The sequence below is a fragment of the Aedes aegypti genome, chromosome 1, assembly GCF_002204515.2.
Source record: "Aedes aegypti strain LVP_AGWG chromosome 1, AaegL5.0 Primary Assembly, whole genome shotgun sequence".
Taxonomy (NCBI): domain Eukaryota; kingdom Metazoa; phylum Arthropoda; class Insecta; order Diptera; family Culicidae; genus Aedes; species Aedes aegypti.
This window is the reverse complement of record NC_035107.1, coordinates 35,933,072-35,956,351: the sequence shown is the minus strand read 5'-3', so window position 1 is coordinate 35,956,351 and position 23,280 is coordinate 35,933,072. Positions and strand designations below refer to the sequence as shown.

The 23,280-nt window shown below is 38.4% G+C and overlaps 1 protein-coding gene across 1 annotated transcript; it reads left to right on the top strand.

The window, feature by feature from the left end:
- The first annotated feature begins 3,971 nt into the window (after window positions 1–3,971).
- On the top strand, window positions 3,972–9,446 carry LOC5578704 (cap-specific mRNA (nucleoside-2'-O-)-methyltransferase 1). The gene is made up of 3 exons (XM_001663952.2): window positions 3,972–4,086; window positions 4,151–5,701; window positions 8,733–9,446. Exons 1-3 carry the CDS (start codon window positions 4,069–4,071, stop codon window positions 9,270–9,272), a joined length of 2,109 nt encoding a protein of 702 aa, XP_001664002.2. The 5' UTR covers window positions 3,972–4,068; the 3' UTR covers window positions 9,273–9,446.
- Window positions 9,447–23,280: the final 13,834 nt, after the last annotated feature.

Here is a 23,280-nt window from a genome sequence, read left to right as displayed (position 1 = left end):
GACAATTTGTTTGCTTCGCGGACGACATGGATATTATTGGGAGAAAATTTGAAACGGTGGCAGATTTGTTCACCCGCCTGAAACGCGAAGCAACAAGAGTCGGGCTAATGGTGAATGCGTCGAAAACAAAGTACATGCTGGTTGGCGGAACTGAGCGCGACAGGACCCGCCTAGGAAGCAGTGTTACGATAGACGGGGATACCTTCGAGGTGGTGGACGAGTTCGTCTACCTCGGATCCTTGTTGACGGCTGACAACAATGTTAGTCGGGAAATACGAAGGCGCATCATCAGCGGAAGTCGTGCCTACTATGGGCTCCAGAAGAAACTGCGGTCAAGAAAGATTCACCCCCGCACCAAATGCACGATGTACAAAACGCTCATAAGACCGGTAGTCCTCTATGGGCATGAGGCGTGGACTATGCTCGAGGAGGACTTGCAAGCTCTTGGGGTTTTCGAACGCCGAGTGCTAAGGACGATCTTCGGCGGCGTGCAGGAGAACGGCGTGTGGCGGCGAAGGATGAACCACGAGCTCGCTCAACTCTACGGCGAACCCAGTATCGTGAAGGTAGCTAAAGCTGGAAGGATACGCTGGGCAGGGCATGTTGCAAGAATGCCGGACAACAACCCTGTAAAGATGGTGTTCGCCACGAATCCGGTCGGAACAAGAAGGCGTGGGGCGCAGCGAGCTAGGTGGATTGACCAGGTACACCAGGACCTGGAGAGCGTGGGTCACAGTCGAGGATGGAGAGAAGCGGCCATGAACCGAGGGAATTGGCGAAATATTGTTGGCGAGGCTTTATCAAGATAATTGATGTAAAGCCAAATAACGGAACCTACGGGATTTCTAAGATATAAGTACTGGCTACAGTTGGCGCAGAGGGGAGGCTTCCGGGACTGTGGACTGATTAACATATTATTTTATTCTTTATTTACAGGATATAAAAGTACCGGAAAAGGTAGCCAGCAACAACGCTACCTGAAACGATAAAACCAGGTAGACAATCATCACCTGATTACGATTGTCTACCTGATTGTATCGGCTGTACAGCTATCTTTCCCAGTACCATAACATTTAATATATTATTTCATCGGAATCACTAACAACTTCCAACTTTTTAAAAGTTTGGAAGTTATTTGTGATTTTTTTTCAGAATATCTCTGATCCATGGAGAAAATCATCCCTTCAAATAATGTGTATTTTAAATATATTCGATAAAAGTGAAACATGAAATGTATGTGTTAGGTCCATTGATTACATTTGAGTTAATCATGCTTTCAATGAAAAGAAACTTTGGCGATAGTGTATTGACTTCGCACATACTCTCCATGTGCAAACCCCCATTGCAAAAATCCATGTAGGTTGGCACATGAATCAAATGAGATCTTTATCTTGAGTGTAGAGGACGAATGTCGCTGCTGTTCCCTTTGTTCTCGCTCAGAAACATGTCGGGTATATAAGTGTCAAACTGCATACTTTTTCGCGTTGACATTTATAGCCCAGCCTATCTCCGCCAGCAAAAGATGTTCCTGCAGCGACGCCAGCGACATTCTTCCTCTACACGGTGGTTTGCGAATACCCTTTAATGGGTGAAAATTTACTCATTTCCGCTAGAAGTGCCTCCAGGTCCGTCACACTCGGGCTCAGATTGGGTACCACTTCTAGTACTGCATTTGGTCCCTCGGTAGTGCAAAAGGTACCCAAGTTTGACAGATCGCAGTACACTTTGAACGGCATTCTAGATTACCTTATGAGCCATAAAATTTTGAGCAACTGCAAGGGACATGAGGGTCTTTAATTTGTCTTTGGTGCCTCTCCACATTTAATGGGTAAACACGGTTTACTCATTAAAGAGTAAAGGCAGTTTATGTCATAGGATGGGTAATTTTTTACCCTTTATGCAAAACGCTCCCGCATTGAAAAATGGGTGAAAAAATACCCATTTCAAGAATGATAAGAAGACAATCATAAATTTGAAGATTACTCACGTTTTCATTAAGTAAAACAATTGATAAATTCTAGTTTTGGTATATTTTGTCACAAAGAAGAACATACGGGAAATATATGCAAGCACTTTTCATTGCTGTCGTATCGATGTAACATTGTGCTGGAAAGAAAGGCGATGCCAAACCGGTGCAATTTTCCAAGTAATAAGAAATTCCCTTAAAAAAAAACAACAATTTTAGTTATTTGAATATATATTCAAAACGAGCATCACTCACCGCTTTTATGGAATATCCCGGTACTTAATGAAACAAATAATATGAGAAATATACTATGAATCAAGAAGCACGAAATTTTTCTCCGAAAATCGACTAACTATTTTTCACCCATTTATGAGATCGACATTGGTTTTAAGAAATGGGTATTTTTTTACTCTTTTTGAGTTTTCAAATTCACCCAATTTTTGACAGATCGGTACGCTATTCGATAATGGGTATTTTTTCACCCATTAAAGGGTAATCGCAAACCACCGTGTATTGTTTTTTCACCCACACGGAGAAAACGGAAAACACATATTTGAGTATTTTTTAACTCACTTTTGAGTTATTTTTCTCTCCCTATTTCATTCGCTCTTTCTATTGTTGTCAGAGAGCGAAGAGCAAAACAACCCAAAAACCGAACCTTTGTGCGTTACCTCAAATTTGAGTAAGTGGCATAGTACTGGAAGTTGAGTAATTTGATCTGCCGGTTGAGTGAAAAGAACTTAGCCGGTAGGTATTTTTTCGCATGGCAGCAAATGAAAACAACTTCTACCCCAACAACTCAAAATTAGGTTAACGCACGAACCCCCGGAATTGAGTGGAATGAACTCACTTTTGAGTACTTCATTTTCTCCGTGCATTAAAGGGTATACACGGTCGTTTGCGAATACCCTTTAATGGGTAAAAATTCACCCATTTCCGCTAGAAGTGCCTCTCCACATTTAATGAGTAAACACGGTTTACTCTTTAAAGAGTAAAAGCGGTTTCTGTCAATGGATGGGTATTTTTTTACCCTTTTTGTAATTCTCGCTCGCGGCATAAAAAGGGTAAAAAATTACCCTTTTTGCGATTGATAGATACAAATAATCATAACCTTAAATCATAGCTTATGAAATATATTGCTGGGCGTTTCAATATAATGCAAATAAGGGAATTTTTCCATGTAAAGTAAACATATAGAAATTAAACATTAATTTGTTCGGCTTTTATTTAAATCCGTATGTATCACACAGAAGCCGGACGCTGCATGCACATTAAAATTTGTCCATTTTATCGGTCGAAGATCGGGAAAACGAAGCAATCTGGAATAAATTAAATAGAATTGTAATATTTCTATAAGAATATGGTATTCGTCAAAGTATTCTACTTACTTGCGGATAATTTGCGTCCTGGAAGATAATATTTGAAATATTCGATTGCTCGACAAGTGGTTCTTTCCGCCAACTGATGATGGTCGCGCAGGACTGATCTTGCTATACCAACTAATTTTTCACCCATTAATGAGTAAAATTTCACCCGTTTTTGAACAGTATGCGAGTTAAAGGAATGAGTATTTTTTTACCCATGTCATGACTATGAAATTCCCCCATTTTATGACAGATATGACTGCTATTCGATAATGGGTATTTTTTTACCCATTAAAGGGTATTCGCAAACCACCGTGTATGCGAGTTAAAGGAATGAGTATTTTTTTACCCATGTCATGACTATGAAATTCCCCCATTTTATGACAGATATGACTGCTATTCGATAATGGGTATTTTTTTACCCATTAAAGGGTATTCGCAAACCACCGTGTAGGCCTATTCACATGACGTTCCAAATCAGCTGATCGGGAAGCACTTTGACAGTTCTTCTATGAAAATGACAGGCTCGCGTTAGCACCGGTCCTCCACCGATGTAAACAAATGCATAGACGGATCTGTCACATGAAAAGGCCTATTCGCAAACCACCGTGATAGCTGTCATGAGTTGGATTCTGCAGTCTCAAAATAAACGCTCCTGATGTCTGCACCTACAAGCGCAGTACTAGATTATTATCGTCCGTTTTCTTCATCAGCGTGCCTCATGTGATTTCCTCAAACATGTCCAAAAAACAAAAGGTAATTTGTATCTGACTTGAATATTCGTCATTTTCGCTTTAAATTCATCCCATTTTAAATGCAGACATCGAACGCGAACGCTTCTTCGCTGACGGCGGACGCCATCCGAACGCGCACCGAATCGTTGGAGTCAAACTTCCGCTGGTTGGAGTTCGATGACAACTCGACACCTAAGCCACCGATCGATCCGGACACTTGGCTGGAAATCGGCCCCCGGCTGCAAACCATCGACCAGGAGACCAAGTTTTGCGACGGGGAAATCTTGCGGGAGGTTCTGCAGCTTCGGTCCTCGCTGGACGATCGCGATCAGCAGGAAGTGCGATGGGCTCGGAACAGATCGAATCCGTTCGATGTGAAAGCGGGGCAGTTTATGACCCGAGCCGCGGTGAAGATCGCCAATGTGGATGCCATTTTCGGGTGGCAACTGTGCCAGAGGGGTGAATCAGATAATCTGATGTACTTTGTGGACGTTTTCGGAGGGCCGGGAGGTTGCAGCGAGTATGTCCTGTGGCGGAATGATGGTTGGAACGCGAAGGGATTCGGATTCAGTACGAAGGGTGATTACGAGTTCCATCCGGAGATGTTCCGGATGGGAGCGCCGGAGAGTTTCGATCCGTTCTACGGGGCGAATGACGAGGGGAATATCTTTGATCCGGAGAACGTGGCGTCGTTTGTGGAGTACGTAAAGTCACAAACGGACCGACTAGGGGCGCATCTGATAATGTGCGACGGAGGATTCTTCGTGAAGAACAATTGCCAGGAGATCATCTCGAAGCAGCTGTACCTGTGCTTGGTGCTGCTGGCCGTTGCGGTCATAAGACCCGGGGGAAACGCTATCCTGAAAGTGTTCGATCTGTACACATCGTTCAGCGTTGGATTGGTGTACATTCTGACCAAGTCCTATGGAAAAGTTTCGATTGTTAAGCCGGCTTCCAGTCGACCAGCCAATTCCGAGCGCTATCTGGTCTGTCAGAACCGATTAAACCGGGAATCATTGTTCGCGAGGTACCTGATGTCGATCAATCAAGTTCTGTGGGAAAACAAGCACTGCGATCACGACATAATTCATCTGGTGTCCCCAAAAACCATGCAAGAGGACACGGACTTTTACAATTTCATTCGGAATTCCAACGAAGATCTGGCCCGCAAACAGATAGCCGGTTTGAAGGCCTTGATCGACAACGTCCAGGGCGTTCGCCCAGCGGAGAAAGTCGACCGGCAACTGGTACAGGACACTTTATGGCGCCAATGGAAGCTAGACCACAAGAGTCGGATTTCGCCGACCGATGGATTTGCCAAATGTGCCCCAGACTACGCCTTGGAGTGTGTAGGAAAGACCACCCTAGAACTGTTCGAATCATCTGATACACCGCTCTGTGGTAAGCGATTGCTTAAGAAGACCTTCGGTAACCCCAACGATTGGTTCTTCATGCCGGTTGATGTGACGGCGGATCAGGGCAGGAGCATCCGGACGGTGTTCCTAAGCAAGGGCAATGGCAACGTGTTCTGCTACGATCGGGAGAAAGCCAACTGGACCCAGATCAAGGACTATCAGGTGGTTCTGTCGCCGCGGACCGTTCTGTACGGGGAAATCGTTGAGGAGATTTCCGCCAAGGTAAGTCGCCGGACAAGTAGCAGGTCTCTATTTCAACCAAAACGTCCTTTTAAGTAACTCTAATTTCTAGAGGCCCCAGAGAAATCTTCTGAAAGTTTTAAGCCACTGTGAAATTTCTTATTTGTTTTCTAGAGAAAAAGCTTCAGAAATTATTTTAGTGACTTCTCCTGAGTTTTCTACTGGAATACCAGTGGCTAAGAGATTAAAAAATAGTAACTTCAGAGGTCCCATATCTGAAGATGGTGACCAAAACTAAAAGACTGAACAGGAACCAAAAAGAGATCAGATAAAGACCGCGAAATACTATTAAATTGTAATAAGAATCTACCGATTTCAAAAAATCCCTCCCCTTGGTTATGCGACCTTGCCGCGATGGGAGGGCATAATCCATTAGCCCATATGATGGAAACCAAAGGCGTAACCTGTAGTGGTGGTATCACATTTTGGCACTTTTTGCTTAAAGCCGCGTCATAATTCATATGGCATAGACGCAATAATATCTCGGATGTGATCCAACGGACATTCTGCGTCATTGATAGAATTGATGCCCATTTCAAATAATTAATCTATTCGAAGTGGGCATTAATACTATTGGTGCCGTTCAGTTTGCCTTTTGCTAACCAGAATGATCCGTAGCCACTCTTACTATTAGCTAGCTAGATACATCGTTATCATATACGACGTAGGGAATACTTAGGAACTCTTAGGAAAATGACTAGTAGATTCACTGAGTAGAAATAAGTGGCGACAATCTTATTTTAATATGGTTTTTACATTTCCATAATAAGAAATACCTCTTTTGTAACAGCGGTATAAATAATCTAATTCCAGCTTCATTTTCGCAAAATTTACAAGTAGAAAGTAGGCGTTGTGAAGCATTGCATTTGCCACCGAACAGTGAATCTTGTAGGAGACTGTAATAGAAGCCTAAGCTAACTTTACTCTTCAATATTCACTATAAAAATGACTATGGAAAGTAAGACGCTGAGATCGATCATTAGGGTACACTTGCTAGTTTCGAAAAATTGTTGAACAGACAAGGAAAGCGACTTTTTTCTTTAAGGATATATGAACGTAATGACCAATAAATACTTTTAACAACAAAAAATGAAATTAACTAGAACTACTACTAAACAGCCTAATTTTGTTAAGACTTGACGACACTTGACATTTAAGACTCTAATCTTACGTAAAAGGCAATAGTAATCAGAATAGCACTTGAATGACAAATTATTCAAAACCATTTCGACTAGACAGTATTAGTAATGCACTACTATTTCAAACAAATTGTACACTACTATTTCAAACAAATTCTACACTACTATTTCAAACAAATTCTAATGGAGCTGTTGATTTTCATAATGCTTCCTTTTCTCAGAAGCAAGGGAATGTGGGTACTTTTCAAAAACTACCACGTCACAATACTAATAAAAAACAGTGTTCATGTGGGCGCCATTGCCTAGTCCGTCTGAGTATTGGTCCTGGTAGAGGGGAAACTTGGCAAAAGCCAGACCGAGGGTTCAGCCTTGACAAGTTAAGCTGTCAGGCAGCTCCAACTGAATACCATACAAAAAAAAAAAAGAATCTACCGATTTCAAAAAGTTCAACTTACTGCCATTCCTGTATTTGCTCAAAGTTTCAGGGAGTAATACCTTTAGATTTCTTCTTCAGGAGTTGATCAAATAATTTCTTCATGGATTTCCCAATAAATTCCTCCAAGATTTTCCTTCAGAATATCTTCAATAATTCAAAGCAGGATCCTCCAGAAATTAGTAATCAGATTCTCCAAAATTTTCTTCAGAGTTCTACTTAGCATTTGTTTCAGCAATCCTCAGCCCTCTCGGAATTGATCTTAGAATTTCCACCAAGTAAAGGAATTCTTCAATAATTTAATCAGTAAATTTTGTAATGGCATGTTTAGAAACTACTTCTGAGATTTCTTCCTATGATTCCTACGAAGTTTATTGGTTATGCGTGAACCTATCCTGGAGGTTTATCTGAAGGAAATTATGAAGTAATCACTGATAAAACTTCTAGTGAAATACATGAGATTTGGACTGATTTGGAGGAATCGCTGAAAATCTCGGGCGGAATTCGTGAGGAACATTCGTAGGAATAGCATTTTCAGGAGTGAAATCCTAAATGAACTTTTCAAGAATCTATGGATTTTTTACTTGAGAAATTATTCGGGTAAACTTTGGAAGGGACTGTAGGAGTAATCCCTGGATAATATACTGGAGATATCTCTAATTGAGGAACTCATGGAAGAATGATTTCTAAACCATTTTTTCAACTTTAGGAAAAAACCATCGTGGATTTTGTAGAAAAAAATGTGTATTTTGAAATACTTTGGAATAATCTTTGGAGGAAATCCTGACGAAACCCCATTGATAACTCGTGCAGTTTTTCCAAAGATTTTTTCGAGTAATTTCTCTAGTATAATCTCTATGACTTCTTCAAAAGTTCATTTAAGGATGCACGCCATCTAATGCTACAATAGCCACTGCAGTAATCATTCCAGTAATTCATCCGATCAAATTTAATTTTAAAGGAATTCCTACAGGTTAGTATTCAGGAAATTGAAATCCTTCAATACTTCGTCAATAGTTCAGGAGATCTTCCAGAGAACTTTGTGGGAGTTCTTCAAAGGTTACCTATTTTAGTTTCATCAGATGTTAGTTTAGGAGTTCATTCTTCAATTACTCCCGGATTATAAAACATCCGAAGAAAATACTGGTTGACTTTCTTGAAAAATCTGAAATAATAAATGAAGGAATTCATTTTGTAATTTCGGGGGTAACTTCTTTTTTTCATCGAAAAAAATCAGGTTGGTATCTTGAACAAAATAATGAACTCCTTTGAAGTAATATTTGAAATATGTAATTTTAGAATTGTCTGTGTTGTCGCATTTGATCTCTTTTCGGTTTCTTTTCGATCTATTTTTTTCAGGCATTAGGTCTCCAAAGTTTATATTTTTGAGTAGCTCAGTCGCTACCAGACCAGGTTCTAACAAGCAATTTTTCTTTCGTAGGGTGAAAAGCAGAAGATCGTCCACGCGTTGCACATCATCGACGCCATTCTGCTGGGCGGTCAGGAAGTCCGTGGCCTTCCCCTCGACAAGCGAAACATCCTTTGCTGCAAGTTCGCCAAAGCCATGAATCGACCTCTATCCCATCAAAATTCGTCCTCCGTTCGTCCAATCCCGGTGCGATGCAAGACGTTGCTCCCCATGATGGAACTGGACAGCTTTTTTAGCAACGTTTCCATCCACGAGCTGATCAACGGAGCCAAAGTGATCGGAAGCGATCTGGACAGCTTCGATGCGCAGGAATCGAAACGATTCTACATTCCCCGCGGATTGCTGTTCGTGCGGAGTGTTCAAACGGCCTCGAAGGGAGCCGAGAAGCAGCTGGACTTCGGGAAGGCATTCGCCAGCCGTATTCTTTGGGCTTGGAGCAAGACCAGCCAGATCTACTCGTCGGCGCAGCGGTTCGACGTGGCCAAAGAGCCGAACCTGGTCTATCGGCAGGATTTCGATGAGTTTATCGAAAAGTGCGGCGATAAAAAGTAACACGTACGCTATAGACGATACGCTTTAAAGGGTGGGTCGTAGTCTCGAAAGGAGACTACAAAATTTATGAATTTAAATTTTGATATGTATTATGATTTGATCGTTCGATAAATGTACTTCATTTTGGTGATTAAAACTTGACTTGAAATAAAGGTAAATGTACCCTAGGAGTAGGTGTTAGCGTAATTCAGTTAGAATCCGAAAAAGTGACTCTGCCTTTCAAAATCGGCTTAGGTATTCTCCGTTCAATTCCTAATGATGACTCTTTTTCCACTTGCGCCTATTGGTACCTGTAAAGTAGTGCACTTCAACGTAATCTCACCAACATCCCAATCATTGAGAAAGTTAGTTGAATCCTTGATAAATTTCAGGTCAGATTTCCATAACTTATTCCTATGATTTTTGTGGTTTTTTGGATTCCTGGCGCATATATGCGCCGACAAACGATAAACCCGACGACACGAAGGATGCGTTTTATGATTGTCTCGACAAGCGGAGAGTACCCAAAACATGACGTAAAAGTTGCTATCGGGGATGCCAACGCTCAGGTCGGGAGAGAGGTTTTTTTCCGCCCAATAATTGAGAGACGATCCAAAAATGGTTGGTTTGATGAGGAGTGCCAGAATGTGACGGATGAGAAGAATGTTGCGAGAAGTCGGATGTTAGTGTCTGGTACCCGGCAAAATAGAGAGCGGTACAAGGAAGGTAGAGCAGCCGAGAAATGAATTCGCCGCAGAAAGAAAAAGCAGTATGAAGAAGATATCATTACTGAGGCGCAAAATAGCATGGAACAAAATGATATGCGGAGATTTTACGAAACTGTTAATGGCGTACGGAGAAAAACGGCGCCGTCTCCCGTCATGTGCAATGACCGTGAAGGCAACTTGCTGACAGACAAAATCTTGGTGGCTGCCAGGTGGAAAGAACACTTCGAGCAATTGTTAAACGAAGCGAACACGAGCGCGCCTGAGAACAGATTATCCATCAGCAACGATGAACAAGCTGTGGAAGCCACCGACGCTAGATGAGGTTAGAAGAGCGATCAAGGAGTTGAAGAACTGTAAGGCTGCTGGAAAAGACGAGCTCCCGGCCGAGCTTTTCAAGCACGGTAGTGAGCAGCTGTACGAAATACTACACCGTACTCAGTTAAGAATATGGGAGGAAGAAGAATTGCCTGCTAGCTGGCTGGAGGGCCTCATCTGCCCTCTGTATAAGAAGGGACACAATTACCAATTACCGAGGAATAACGCTCCTCAATTCGGCGCACAAAATAATGTCGCGTGTTCTGTTCAACAGATTGAGACCGCTGGAGGAGTCCTTCGTCGACGAATACCAAGCTGGTTTTCGTGAGGGCCGATCAACGACGGATGCTTACCTTGCGACAAATCCTTGATAAGTACCGGGAATACAACTTGCAGACTCACCACCTGTTCATTGATTTCAAGGCGGCGTACGATTCAGTAAAGAGAAATGAGTTATGGTAGATAATGGTAGAACACGGTTTTTCGGCGAAATTGATTAGACTGATTCGTGCAACGTTGAATGGATCAAAATCAAGTGTGCGGGTTGCAGATGAGACTTCAACCTCCTTCGTAACCTTAGATGGATTGAAGCAAGAGGAGTCTTGCAGCTGCGAATAGGGATTTTTACGGGCTCCGTAACCAGCTTAAGTCCCGTATCCTGCAGACGAAAGCAAAATTTGCGCTATATAGGACACTAATCCTTCCGGTTGCTCTATACGGCCATGAAACCTGGACGTTAACCTTAGTAAGGACCTTGGGTCTTTTTCGACCCATTTCAAAATTCAAATCAATGTAACTTTTGATTGAAATAACCTAGCAATTTGAAACTTTGTGACAATTATTTTTTTGTGGGAAATTTTGTTTTTGCGGAAACAAAAGTTTTGAATGACCCCTAGGGGAGCTTCCATAAAAAAAGTTACAAATTGTGACTTAGGGTCGTTTTCGACCCGAAAATTCAAACAGCTCGCAAAAATCAGTGTGTTGACCGAATTTATTTCTGTTGGGCTCAAATGAAAGGCACACATGTCTAGTTTCAGGAACCCTCCCGAAGATCCGGATTTGGTCACTGTGGCCACCGGGAACCTTCTACATATGAAAAAAGTCCCTTTAGAGACCCTTACTTTGACGACCTGTAGTTTCGTAACTAAACAAGTAATCTGAATCGTCCTCATATTGTTGAACAGGTATTCAGGTGGACTGTGAATAGAGATTCTCAAATCGCTTAGTTATTCATACCCGGTTCCGGAAACCCGGAACATCCGAAAAGTAAGCTTCTATCGCAGTTCTGTATATGTAATTCACATCGGTGCTATTCGGTTGATGGATATTTTGGCATAATTTTTTTTCTGTAATAAGGAACCAATTGCCGGCGCACATTCACTGAAAAATTCGGTCCAGTAAGGTCAATGCGGACCCGGTTCCTGGAGTCCCGGGAGGTGGCCAATCTGGACATTTCGTTGAAATTACTCAGTTTTGAACCCCAAAACCAAATGAATTGTGTCCAATTCTTTACGATTTTTTATGTTATGTATTTTGCCGAAAGAATGGTTATTCTGGTCCTTTTGGAGCACCGGAATGGCCACCGGGAAACCCGTAATATGGGACCACAAAGTTTTAGCACCAAAAGTAGGCATGCGACGGCTCAATCTTCATGATTTTGCATTCCTGTGACTCTGCTAGTTCAATTATTGATGAATGACTACTTTGGTTCTTCTGGCCCAGCGAAATAACCCAGGAATGGCCACCGGAAATACCCGTATTGTGGGACATTTCAGTTTTTGTACCAAAACTAGGCATGCGACAGCTCAATCTTCATGATTTTGAATACCTGTCACTCTGCTGGTTCGATTATTGATGAACGACGACTTTGGTTCTTCTGGCCCAGCGAAATAACCCAGGAATGGCCACCGGAAATACCCATATTGTGGGACATTCCGGTTTTTGCACCAAAACTAGGCATGCGACAGCTCAATCTTCATGATTTTGTATACTTGTTACTTTGTTAGTTCAATTATTGATGAATGACCACTTTGGTTCTTTTGGCCCAGCGAAATAACCCAGGAATGGCCACCGGAAATACCCGTATTGTGGGACATTTGAGTTTATGTACCAAAACTAGGCATGTGACGGCTCAATCTTCATGATTTTGCATCCCTGTGACACTTCTAGTTCAATTATTGATGAATGACCACTTTGGTTCTTCTAGCCCAGCGAAATAACCCAGGAATGGCCACCGGAAATCACGTGCTTAGAAAATTAGGAAAATTGAGCCGTAACATGTCTAGTTTTGGAACAAAATCTGAAATGTCCCACAATAGAGATAACACCAATGGTCATTCTTGGGGTTTTCCGGTGGTAATAATGAGCCAGAGTGGTCATTCACTTATAATTTAACTAGAAGAATCACAAGTATTATAAATCATGAAGAATGAGCCATTGCATGCCTAGTTTCGGTACAACTATTTAAATGTCGCATAGTACGGGTATCTAAGGTGTAATTCTTGGGTTATTTTGGTAGTACATAAGAAGCAAAGTGGTAATTTATCTATAATTGAACTAAAAATGTCACAGGTATTCAAAATTATGAAGATTGAGCCTTCGTATATCTAGTTTTCGAACAAAACTGAAATGTTCCACAATACGGGTATTTCCGGTGGCCATTCCTGAATAATTTAGGTGGTCTCGAAGAGCCAGTGCTCATTCAGCTATAATTGAATAAGAAGAGTTACAGGTATTCAAAATCATGAAGAATTAGCCGTCGCATACCTAGTTTTGGCACAAACAATTAAATATCCCACAATACGGGTATCTCCAGTGGTCATTCCTGGGTTATTTCGGTGGTCCAGAAGAACCAAAGTAGTCATTCATCAATAATTGAAATAGAAAAGTCACTGGTATTCAAAATCATGAAGAATGAGCCATCGCATGCCTAGTTTTGGTACATAAGCCTAGATATCGCACAACACAGTTATTTCCGCTGGCCATTCCTGTGTTATTTCGTGGTAACAATGAGCCGGAGTGATCATTCATCAATAATTGAACTAGAAGAGTCACAGGTATTCAAAATCATGCAAATTGAGCCGTCACATGGCTAGTTTTAGAAAAAAAAACTGAAATGACCTACATTACGGGCATCTCCGGTGGCCATTCCTGGGTTATTTTGCTGGGCCAGAAGAACCAAAGTGGTCATTCATCAATAATTGAACTAGAAGTGTCACAGGTATTCAAAATCATGCAAATTGAGCCGTCGCATGCCTAGTTTTGGTGCAAAAACGGGATTCCGGTGGCCATTCCTGGGTTATTTCGATGGGCCATAGGAACCAAAGTGGTCATTCATCAATAATTAAACTAGCAAAGTTACAAGTATTCAAAATCATGAAGATTGAGCCGTCGCATGCCTAGTTTTAGTACAAAAACTGAAATGACCCACAATACGGGCATCTCCGGTGGCCATTCCTGGGTTATTTTGGTGGCCCAGAAGAACTCAAGTGGCCTTTTATCTATAATTGAACTAGAAGTGTCACAAGTATTCAAAATCATGAAGATTGAGCCGTCGCATGCCTAGTTTTAGTACAAAAACTGAAATGACCCACAATACGGGCATCTCCGGTGGCCATTCCTGGGTTATTTTGGTGGCCCAGAAGAACTCAAGTGGCCTTTTATCTATAATTGAACTAGAAGTGTCACAAGTATTCAAAATCATGAAGATTGAGCCGTCGCATGGCTAGTTTTGGTACAAAAACTGAAATGTCTCACAATATGGGTATTTCCGGTGGCCATTCCTGGGTTATTTCGATGGACCAAAAGACCCAAAGTGGTCATTCATCTAAAATTGAACTAGAAGTGTCACAGGTATTCAAAATCATGAAGAATGAATCGTCACATGCCCGGTTTTGGTACAATACTTTCCAGTAGTTCAACTCATAGTTCAACACAGACAAGCAGACGTCACACTGACGCAACTTCCATCGACCACTCATTTCACGATCATTTCAAATTTGCTATGTTACAAATCTCACAACCAGAGGCGCGCGTATCGTTTTCCTTATGCCATCTGCAGGTCTTGTTACACGAAACAGTATTTCGTGCAACATGCTCACCAGATGATGATGGTGTAAACTGGACGATGGATTTTAAAGAAATTTGTTCTAAGTGTTACGTCTTTTTGTCTGGGGTTCTATTATAAATTAATTTGAGAATCATTTTAATCCCTACCTAAGGCTGCATTTTAATCTTGTCCATTATTTTCGAAAATTGGAATTGAATACGTTAAAAATCCTGACCAGAAGTCTATGGAATCTTGTTGAAGATTTTATGAGAATCCTGCTCATGTTATCTCTGAAACTCGTGTCCAGAATTCTTTGAGAATCCTGTCCAAGATTTTGTGCAAACCTTGTCTTTTTTATAATCACACGTATAGGTATCACTCCTAGGAGTTGGTAGAATTAATTTTAAGGTCCTGTGTAAATATTCTAATGTAATTAAGTAAAATCATGTTTGAAAATTGGACCTTGATGCAATGACTTTTGTTTAGGCGTCATTAACGAAAATTGAAGGAGGTTATTGCACAAAAATGTGTTGTTATAAACCTAGCAAGATTCTCATAAATTTGTGGTTTTTAGAAGTAACCTCAGTTTGGTCTTTTCAAGTTAAATTTCTTTGTGGAATGTTTTGGCTGTTAGTGAAACTAAAATCGACAGGGCTTACAATCTTACTGCAAAATATTCCGAATTTTTTTTTTCAAATATTTGAAATAAAAACTATAAATAATTCATAAAAGCAAAAATGTTTTCAATACAAAAAAAAAACAAGCTCAAATGTTAACTAAACTAAATTTAAACCAACCACGGTATCTCAACTTCACGTTGTAGAATACTCAACGAGCCAAATATGAAAAAAATCTTCGAAACCTCCGTAGGCCGCACAAAATTTATAGAGCTGATGATTTTTGTAAATATTTGACTATTCTTGGTGTTTATCAAAGCTGTTTTGTTTTGAAAAAGCTAGGGTAAAAACACTTGAATAATCTGGAAATAAAATATATTATTTCTGAAATTACTGTAGGGTTGATAGCGAGTAACTTGTTAAACCCTTGGTCACTTTCTTGAAGCCGGTCACTAAAAAGTTACTGTTTTAAGGCCAGTGGTGGAAAAGTTCGCATCACGATGCAGCTCACGAGTTTATACCAACGCATAACAAACATCACTGACTCGCGAACTGGTTAGATGTGAGTAAGTCCGCACCCGTCTGCTCGGGAGAACATGTCAAAAGAAGTAGCAACAAGCTCGGGAACGTCTACTCGCGAGTAACAGAGCAAAGTGTGATTTATTATGGTTTTGACAGACAAATTAATTGGAAACCCATCAAATCGACAGTAAACTACTAGTTTGTAGTCAAAAACCCTTGGAAATCATAAATCTCGGAAAGGAAGCAGTTTTTATCCTAAAAGCACAATATGACTCTGAACTGCTCTGAACACGCTCGCGAATCACTTTTAGCTTCGGTTACTCGGAAGCACGACGGATGCGAGTAAACCAGCGCTCTGACGCTCGGGAGCGTTTGGTTTTGTTTTTGTTCCAGTTCAGCAGAACTGATCGCCACTTTCCATCACTGGAGTCACTTTTTTCAACAAAAAGTCTCGACTTTAAACTATTTTGGGCAAACATTGAAATACTGGTCATTTTCCAAAAAACATGTTTTAGGTTCAAGATTTAAGTTAGGTAATCGCCAAAACATGTTCATGGTAGTATTAAAATATTGGGTCAAAATATTGTCGTAAAAAAGTCAATCTCTCACAAAGTTTCCCGCATCTTATAATGGTTTCTAACAAAGTAATTGTTAACACTTCAGTCGGCACGTTGATGTATTTTGTACAACATTGATGGGAATATCTTGCGCTGGTTCTGGCTGATGGTCATGTTTCTTCGAATAGCAAAGAGCGTAAAAATGAACTTATATGGATGACCCCAATGTTCTGACCGGGATTGGATATCTATTACTCAGAATATGTGATTTTTATAGAATTTATATATGAAAATTTTCACCTTCACTGTGACTTGAGTTAACCATTTCTTCTGCCTTTGTCAAAGTTTAGAAGACACGCCTATTAAACATTGGTTTTAAGAAGTATTTTTTATTCTTCTTCGAACTTCTATCAGAATTTTTAATAGGAAATGTTGAGGAGTTGTCGAATGTCACATCTTAACCTTGTTGCACAAAATATTGACCAGTTTCGGAAGAAGCGTTAGTTTTGCAAGAAAATCTAATTCGAGAGGGATTCGCGATTAGGGCCTATCTGACAATTCAATAACAACGAGAAAATAACCAATGAAATTCTCATGTGCCATTTTTAATCCCAATTGGAGAAAATATACTCAAACTTTAACCTTTTCACTTTAATACACATTTTATAAACCTAGTTTTAAAATTCTCATCAATACCACACACATCTTCTACAATTTCCCTAGCTATTTCGCACTAAAAAAAATATTATAAGGTTTCGCCTTAAACGCACTCAAGAATTCCAGTATCGCCCAATGTTATGAGCCTGTAATCGATTTTATTTTCAGTGTCGCCTATTACTTTTGCGCCGTGTTTACATTCTGGTTTCAATTAAGCCCGCCATGTACGCCTTGTTTATTTTTTGTTTGCAGTGTCGCCGTTTACTCTCGCCGTGTTTTGATTTCGATTTCAGATGCGCCCATCACTTTGATAAACAAAAACACAGGCGTAATCAATACAGTGTGTGGTTTGGCATGAGGTGAAGTTTCGTCTTCTACAAATTTGCGTTTTTTTGAATAGTTAAATTATCGATAGGGGAAAAGTTAAAGTGCAGTGAATAGACAATCGAGCTACAATTTCAACGCTATATTTTCTTAAATTGTGTACATTTTGTCAGTTTCGCCTGATTCGCGAATCTTTCTAGAATTAATGATTTATGGTTTACCTTGGATAGAAGCTCTCCTTTATCCTCCTAGGAATGATAAGATAACCTTCACTAAGGGCCGATTTCTTCACCTTCGCTTAAGCCGTAAACCAGGTTTACCATATAGTTAATTTCATACTTTTTAAAAAATAAATGATCATAGAAGAAAGATGCATGTGTGAATTTTAATTTCCCATGTACATCCGGCTTTGTACTTTTAAAACATTTGTCTTTACTATGCATATATAACATTTTTAATTCTTTGTCTCAATTTCCAGTAACATCCATCGTTTTAAAATTATTTCAGTTGGCATGTACGTTATTCAGAAGAATATATTTTGTCCAAACGAGGCATACTTTCCACTAAAATTTTACATTATTAATCTCTTGCTATTCCTTAGTTAGTCAAAGAGATTGTGATAACATACTATTTTAATCGGGGAAATTTTTGAACGATGTTTTATTAAAAATACTTATGAGTGGAAAACGTGCGTGCCAGCTGTAACACCTTTGGAACATTTTATTTTTAAAGAATCTATGTTTTTCAAGATAAACTTTATCGATGTATAAAATAGTATGTAGACTCGTAATTGATATTTATGTATACAGTACTGGACAGAATAAAGTACGCATTGGCTGTTTTCCCATATAAAATGGTCAAGTTTGTAGACTTGTATCTCGACTTCTAGTACTCCGATTAACCTGAAATTTTCACCGCAATATGAAAGCCACTTCAAATTTACTATGGTGGAAATTCAGAGTTTTTCATGAACAAACTTTTGATTTGTAGCAATTCTACATTTTTGACAAAATATATAAAATTTTAAATCAGAAATAATTCTTAAATGGACAACCTCTGGCATTCTGCCCTTCTGCAAAATTGTTCAATTTAATAAGACATACAAGTTTGTAGAATAACAATTTTCAGTAAAACTGATTGTTTACAACATATTTCCAAAATACATTTCTGCAATTTTTCGCAAAATTTGAGATTTTAATAAATCAAAAGTTTTTGTTTCAAATATTGTTACTTTTGAATTGAGTGTTCATGTTATTTATGTTTGAAGTTTATGTTATTTGTGAACTGCGGTGAAAATTTCAGATCCATCGGACCGAGATCCGGATCTCCAAACTAAACCATTTTGTATGAAAAACGGCCAATTCTGTATTCTGTACATGCATCTTTTTCCTATGAGCCTTTGCTTTACTGACAGGAAATAATGAAAACTCTGTATAAAAAAAAACTTTGTGATACCGAAGTTTAAATTAGTGATATTTTTAAAGACACATACATTTTTTCTCTTAATCTTTGGAACGATTGTAATTCAGTTGATAGTTATTTATGAATGTTTTTACCTAAGTAGAAAAACAAGCTTGTAGGAAATATCCCGGCATGTTGGGATTTTTTTTCTGCATAATAATTGAACTGAGATAAAACTGATTACGTTTTGATTTTCAAGTGGACATTTTTACGAAACTTTTAATCATTTTTTAGAACCTAAAGCTAAGTATGCTGTTCTGCTCAACAAAAGTAAAAATTTCTGCGGAAAAAGTGGCCAAGAAATTTTCTACAATGAGCTTCATTTGAATCGACATTTCTTTTTAACTGCGTATTTTTAGGCGATTACTTTTCTTTTCAGGTAACTTATAAGTCACTATTTGATTATTTTTTCCTAATCTTAACTATTTTTAACACCACTTTTGCTACTAGTTCTGTTGACGGTGAAAACTTGAGCAATTCTGAATTGCTCAAAACGTTCCTAAATAACTTGAGGGATATAAAATATTTGAATTTTAATTTGTTAACTAACGTGTTTATTAAAGCGAACGAAATAACCGGCAACATTGGTAGCAACGAAGACAGATAAATGCAAGATCAATGCGAGAGCGAATGTGCATGTAATTTTCTCTTACAGATAATGCAGGCTTTATAAACACATGAAAAAACAACAAAAAATATTATTTCATTGGAAATTGTATGGTACAATTTGAAGAAGGTCGTTTGGACTCAATACAAATAAGTTATTTTTTTAGAAGTAACAGGTAAAAGCTAAAAGTGTTAACAAGAATTCTATATTTGATCAGATTTCACTTACAATTTCTTGTAGATTTCTAGCGGCATAATATTGAACAGAATCAAAGGAGATCTTGTTAAACACAGGCATTGCAGGATTCGCTCTCATTTGAGTATGAAGCACGATCAAAGCAAGCAAAGAAAAACATCCCATCTGTTGCGGTCCACGATCGTCATTGTATCGCAAGGTGTAACAAGTCTGATAAATGGAAGCAGCGAGCGAGAGCCCCAAAGAGAGAGCGATGATAAAATCCATTTTTCTCGCTTGTTTACCGTTGGGGATAGGTGTTTTTCTTTACTGGTACGATAAACAATCCACGAACTTCCAATAGCAATAGTGTCCCCCAGGCTTGGAGCATGTTTAGAGGGGTTTTATCATGCACTCCTATCCCCCCCAATCTGATCAAAGTTGTAGCAGTATACGAAAAACAGTCTCTCATAACGTGCAGCATGTTATGATAGTTACAGAGAGCGATACGTGAGAGATTCTCTCAATTTTCTCAGGATTCAATCCCTGGTTAAACACCATTATAAAAAGGTACTTAACCCGCTAATACCCAACCCCGCCTTTAGACACGGGGTACACTTTGGAATTTTGTGTATTTTTTCAAAATGATTTTATTTTTGGTTAAACCTTGACTTATAACACGCATATTACAAAACTTCTTTATGATTTTTGAAACATTTTTGTATTTTTGAAAATTGTTTGAAAAATTGTGTTCTTATTGTGCTCTGCAAGATAAATCCACGTAATGCGATTATCTGAAAATGTCGATATACCGTCGCAGTGATAATGAAAATCACCAAATGTTTCAGATTGGGCAAATTTGAAACATTTGTGTCCTTGAAGGACGAAAAAATCCAAGCCTACTTGAACTTTGACGTTGCGTTTGAATTGCGCGCATATCTTCTACGCGTTACCGCCGCCGCTGGATGTGGATTTAATATAAGCGCCGCAATATATAACCTACATATGCCCGGGGTTCATTTAACGTGTAATATAAAAAATCGTACCTTTTATATTTTTGTACGATCAACCTAATACAGAAGAAGAGCTTGGTGGTATTAAAATAATTTCAAAGCGTTTTCCCGTTATTACACGGAAAATAAAAAAAAAAAAAATATTTAAGTAACGTAAAACCTTGAATTTTTGTTATTGCTAAAAATCAGTAACTAGAAGAGGCTTCAAGAAAAAATGAGAAAGACTAAGGATGTTAAAAAACAATAAGTATAAAAATCAAAAAACAAAATTCATAGATTTGCAAATATAAATAAATCATTGCTCAAAACGTCTTCTTCTTCTTGGCATTAACGTCCTCACTGGGACAGAGCCTGCTTCTCATCTTAGTGTTCTTATTAGCATTTCCACAGTTATTAATTGAGAGTTTTCTTTGCCAAAGTTTCCATTTTCACATTCGTATATTGTGTGGCAGGTACGATTAATACTCTATGCCCAGGGAAGTATAGGAAATTGTCTTTACGAAAAGATCCTGCACCGACCGGGAATCGAACCCAGACACCTTCAGTATGGCTTTGCTTTGTAGCCGCGGACTATAACCACACGGCTTAGGAAGGCTCAAAACGTGTTTAGAACGATTTTAGATAACTGAAAATGATATTTAGATCGAAAATAAAAATTTGAGTATTAGAAGGTTAATCCCTCTACCGGCAACTTCGTTTTTTATTGTAAAAATAATATTCAAATTCGGATAACTTTTTTGTTTCTTGATATGTTCGCACCAAGTTCTCAAAAGATTCTTCTGGTTTAAGAATCTGTTCCGATAATAATCATTGGTGATCTGGTCATGTTGTTTTAGCTACGTCAATTTATGAAAAAGTGGGCTATTGAATGACAGGTAAAAAGACTACTCTGAAAAAAAACATAAATACAAAAATTCTTGAAAATATTGGAAAATTACGATATGATGTTTTTTGAAGTTTTCAACATCTTTATTTGGCCAGAAACATAAATGCTCATTACTCAAAGACGACTGCACTAAATTCCTTCATTTCTGAACAACATACTCTCATTCATGTATTGTTCCGAAGAGCGAATATCAAAATCGATAAAATTTCAGTAACCTGAGATATTTTCGTGAGTTATAACTAAGCGTCAGTCCCCCCTGATTTTCGAAATATTTCCGGATCAGATGACCAAAGATTAATATCGACATAGATTCTAAAACCTGAAGAGTTTTTTTGTGACCTTGTGTAAAAATGGTACTAAAATATCGAAATACCAAATAGTAATTGAGAACGTCTCAGTTGAGAACTATTTTTTTGCTTGGTCAAAAAATGATGTTGCTGTTAGAGGGGTTAACGATTCCTGGCAAAAACAATGGTTAGATGTTTGATAGATTTTCATTAAGATTAGCAACAAATTCTAACGCGAGGCGATAATCGATCACTTACTTCTTTGGAAAATCCGATTGGTAATAAAAAAGCTGATGTACATTTCTTTAGACAAATTTCTTGTTTCGAACTGAAATTCTTGGCATATCAATCAGGAATTTATTTTTGACGGTTACCTAGAGATACTGATACTGATGCATGATGAAGCCTTGTTTGGGTTGTTGGATTAACTAACCAAGTAACATTTTCACACAGCTGTTTATTCAGCTTTAATCTCATTTGAGTTTTATTTATTTTTTTATTCAAATCAAATACAAAAACTTCCTATCAAAAGTCTGTTGAACACTAAGTCGTAGGATCATGCTGTCAGCTGTAGAAAAAACAATGGAGATGTTCTAATTATTTGCAGAATACCAAAGAAGGCTGAAAGTTTCTTTAAAAATATTTACATTATTACCGAATGATTATTACCATTATGTTTTTTCAAAATCCTATATTTTTGGGATTTTTTTTTTATAATTTTAGATATTAACTAATAACGCGATAATTTTTTTTAGTTTTTCGATGTAGATACTCTTTCATAAAGAACATCTTTGACCGTCATTTTGTGTTCACAAAAAATATAACAAAATTGAGATATGGGCTTTATACAAATAGTTGAGTCCAATTTTCTGATTATTGTAAAATTATGTTATTGAATTTTCAAGATCTTCATACGGCTAGAGTGGTACGGGTCGGACTCGATTATCCGGAATATCGATTTTTTTCACTCCGGATAATCGAACCACTAAAAGAGAAATTAAAATCTGCTAGAAAAGAACTTAAATATTATCTTTTTTCGTTGTTTCATTTATATGGTGTAGTGGCGTAGCCAGAAATTAATTCTAGGAACATAAGGGGTCTTGAGAAGAAAACAATTTTTTGACCAGCATACACAAACAAACCATTTTCAAAAACCCTCCTTTTCCTACCTAAGTCCAAAACTGCTAAACCATTCATATTGTATATTGCAATACTAAATTATTTTAATTTTATGCATAAAAACCAAAAAACAAGAATATCAAAAATCATACTCCGAATAATCGAGTCTAAAATTCCGAATAATCGAGTCTCCGGATAATCTAATCCGACCTGTATACCAGAAAAATAAATGTTCATTACTCAAAAAAGTGATACCAATATGATTCGTTTTCTCAGTCTCTATCCTATTCTAGTTTTGAACAACAAGTAATCGAAATGATAAATAATCTGTAGGCTGAAATGTTTAAGATTAAACATCTCTGAATCCAAACATGGCCGTTACAATGGCCGACATGTAGCCCTATTCACGTTTTCAGAAGCACTCAGCTGATGAAATCGTCAGCTAATGGACTAGATCTTCTCATTTTAAGCTCTTTGCTAGTACACTGTTGTTTGATGCTTTATTCGTCAGATTTGTGCCTTTGAAGTTTTGGTATAAGATTGAACTAGAATCTCAAACTGTTTCATCTTAATTACATTATGGATATGCGTCGGGCTCCCAAGAAATCGAAAATTTTGATCATTATGTTTGTAGGGTGATGAACAATGTATAATATTTATTTTTAAATATCACATTTTACACTTAAAAATACCAAACAGTACATTTTACTAACA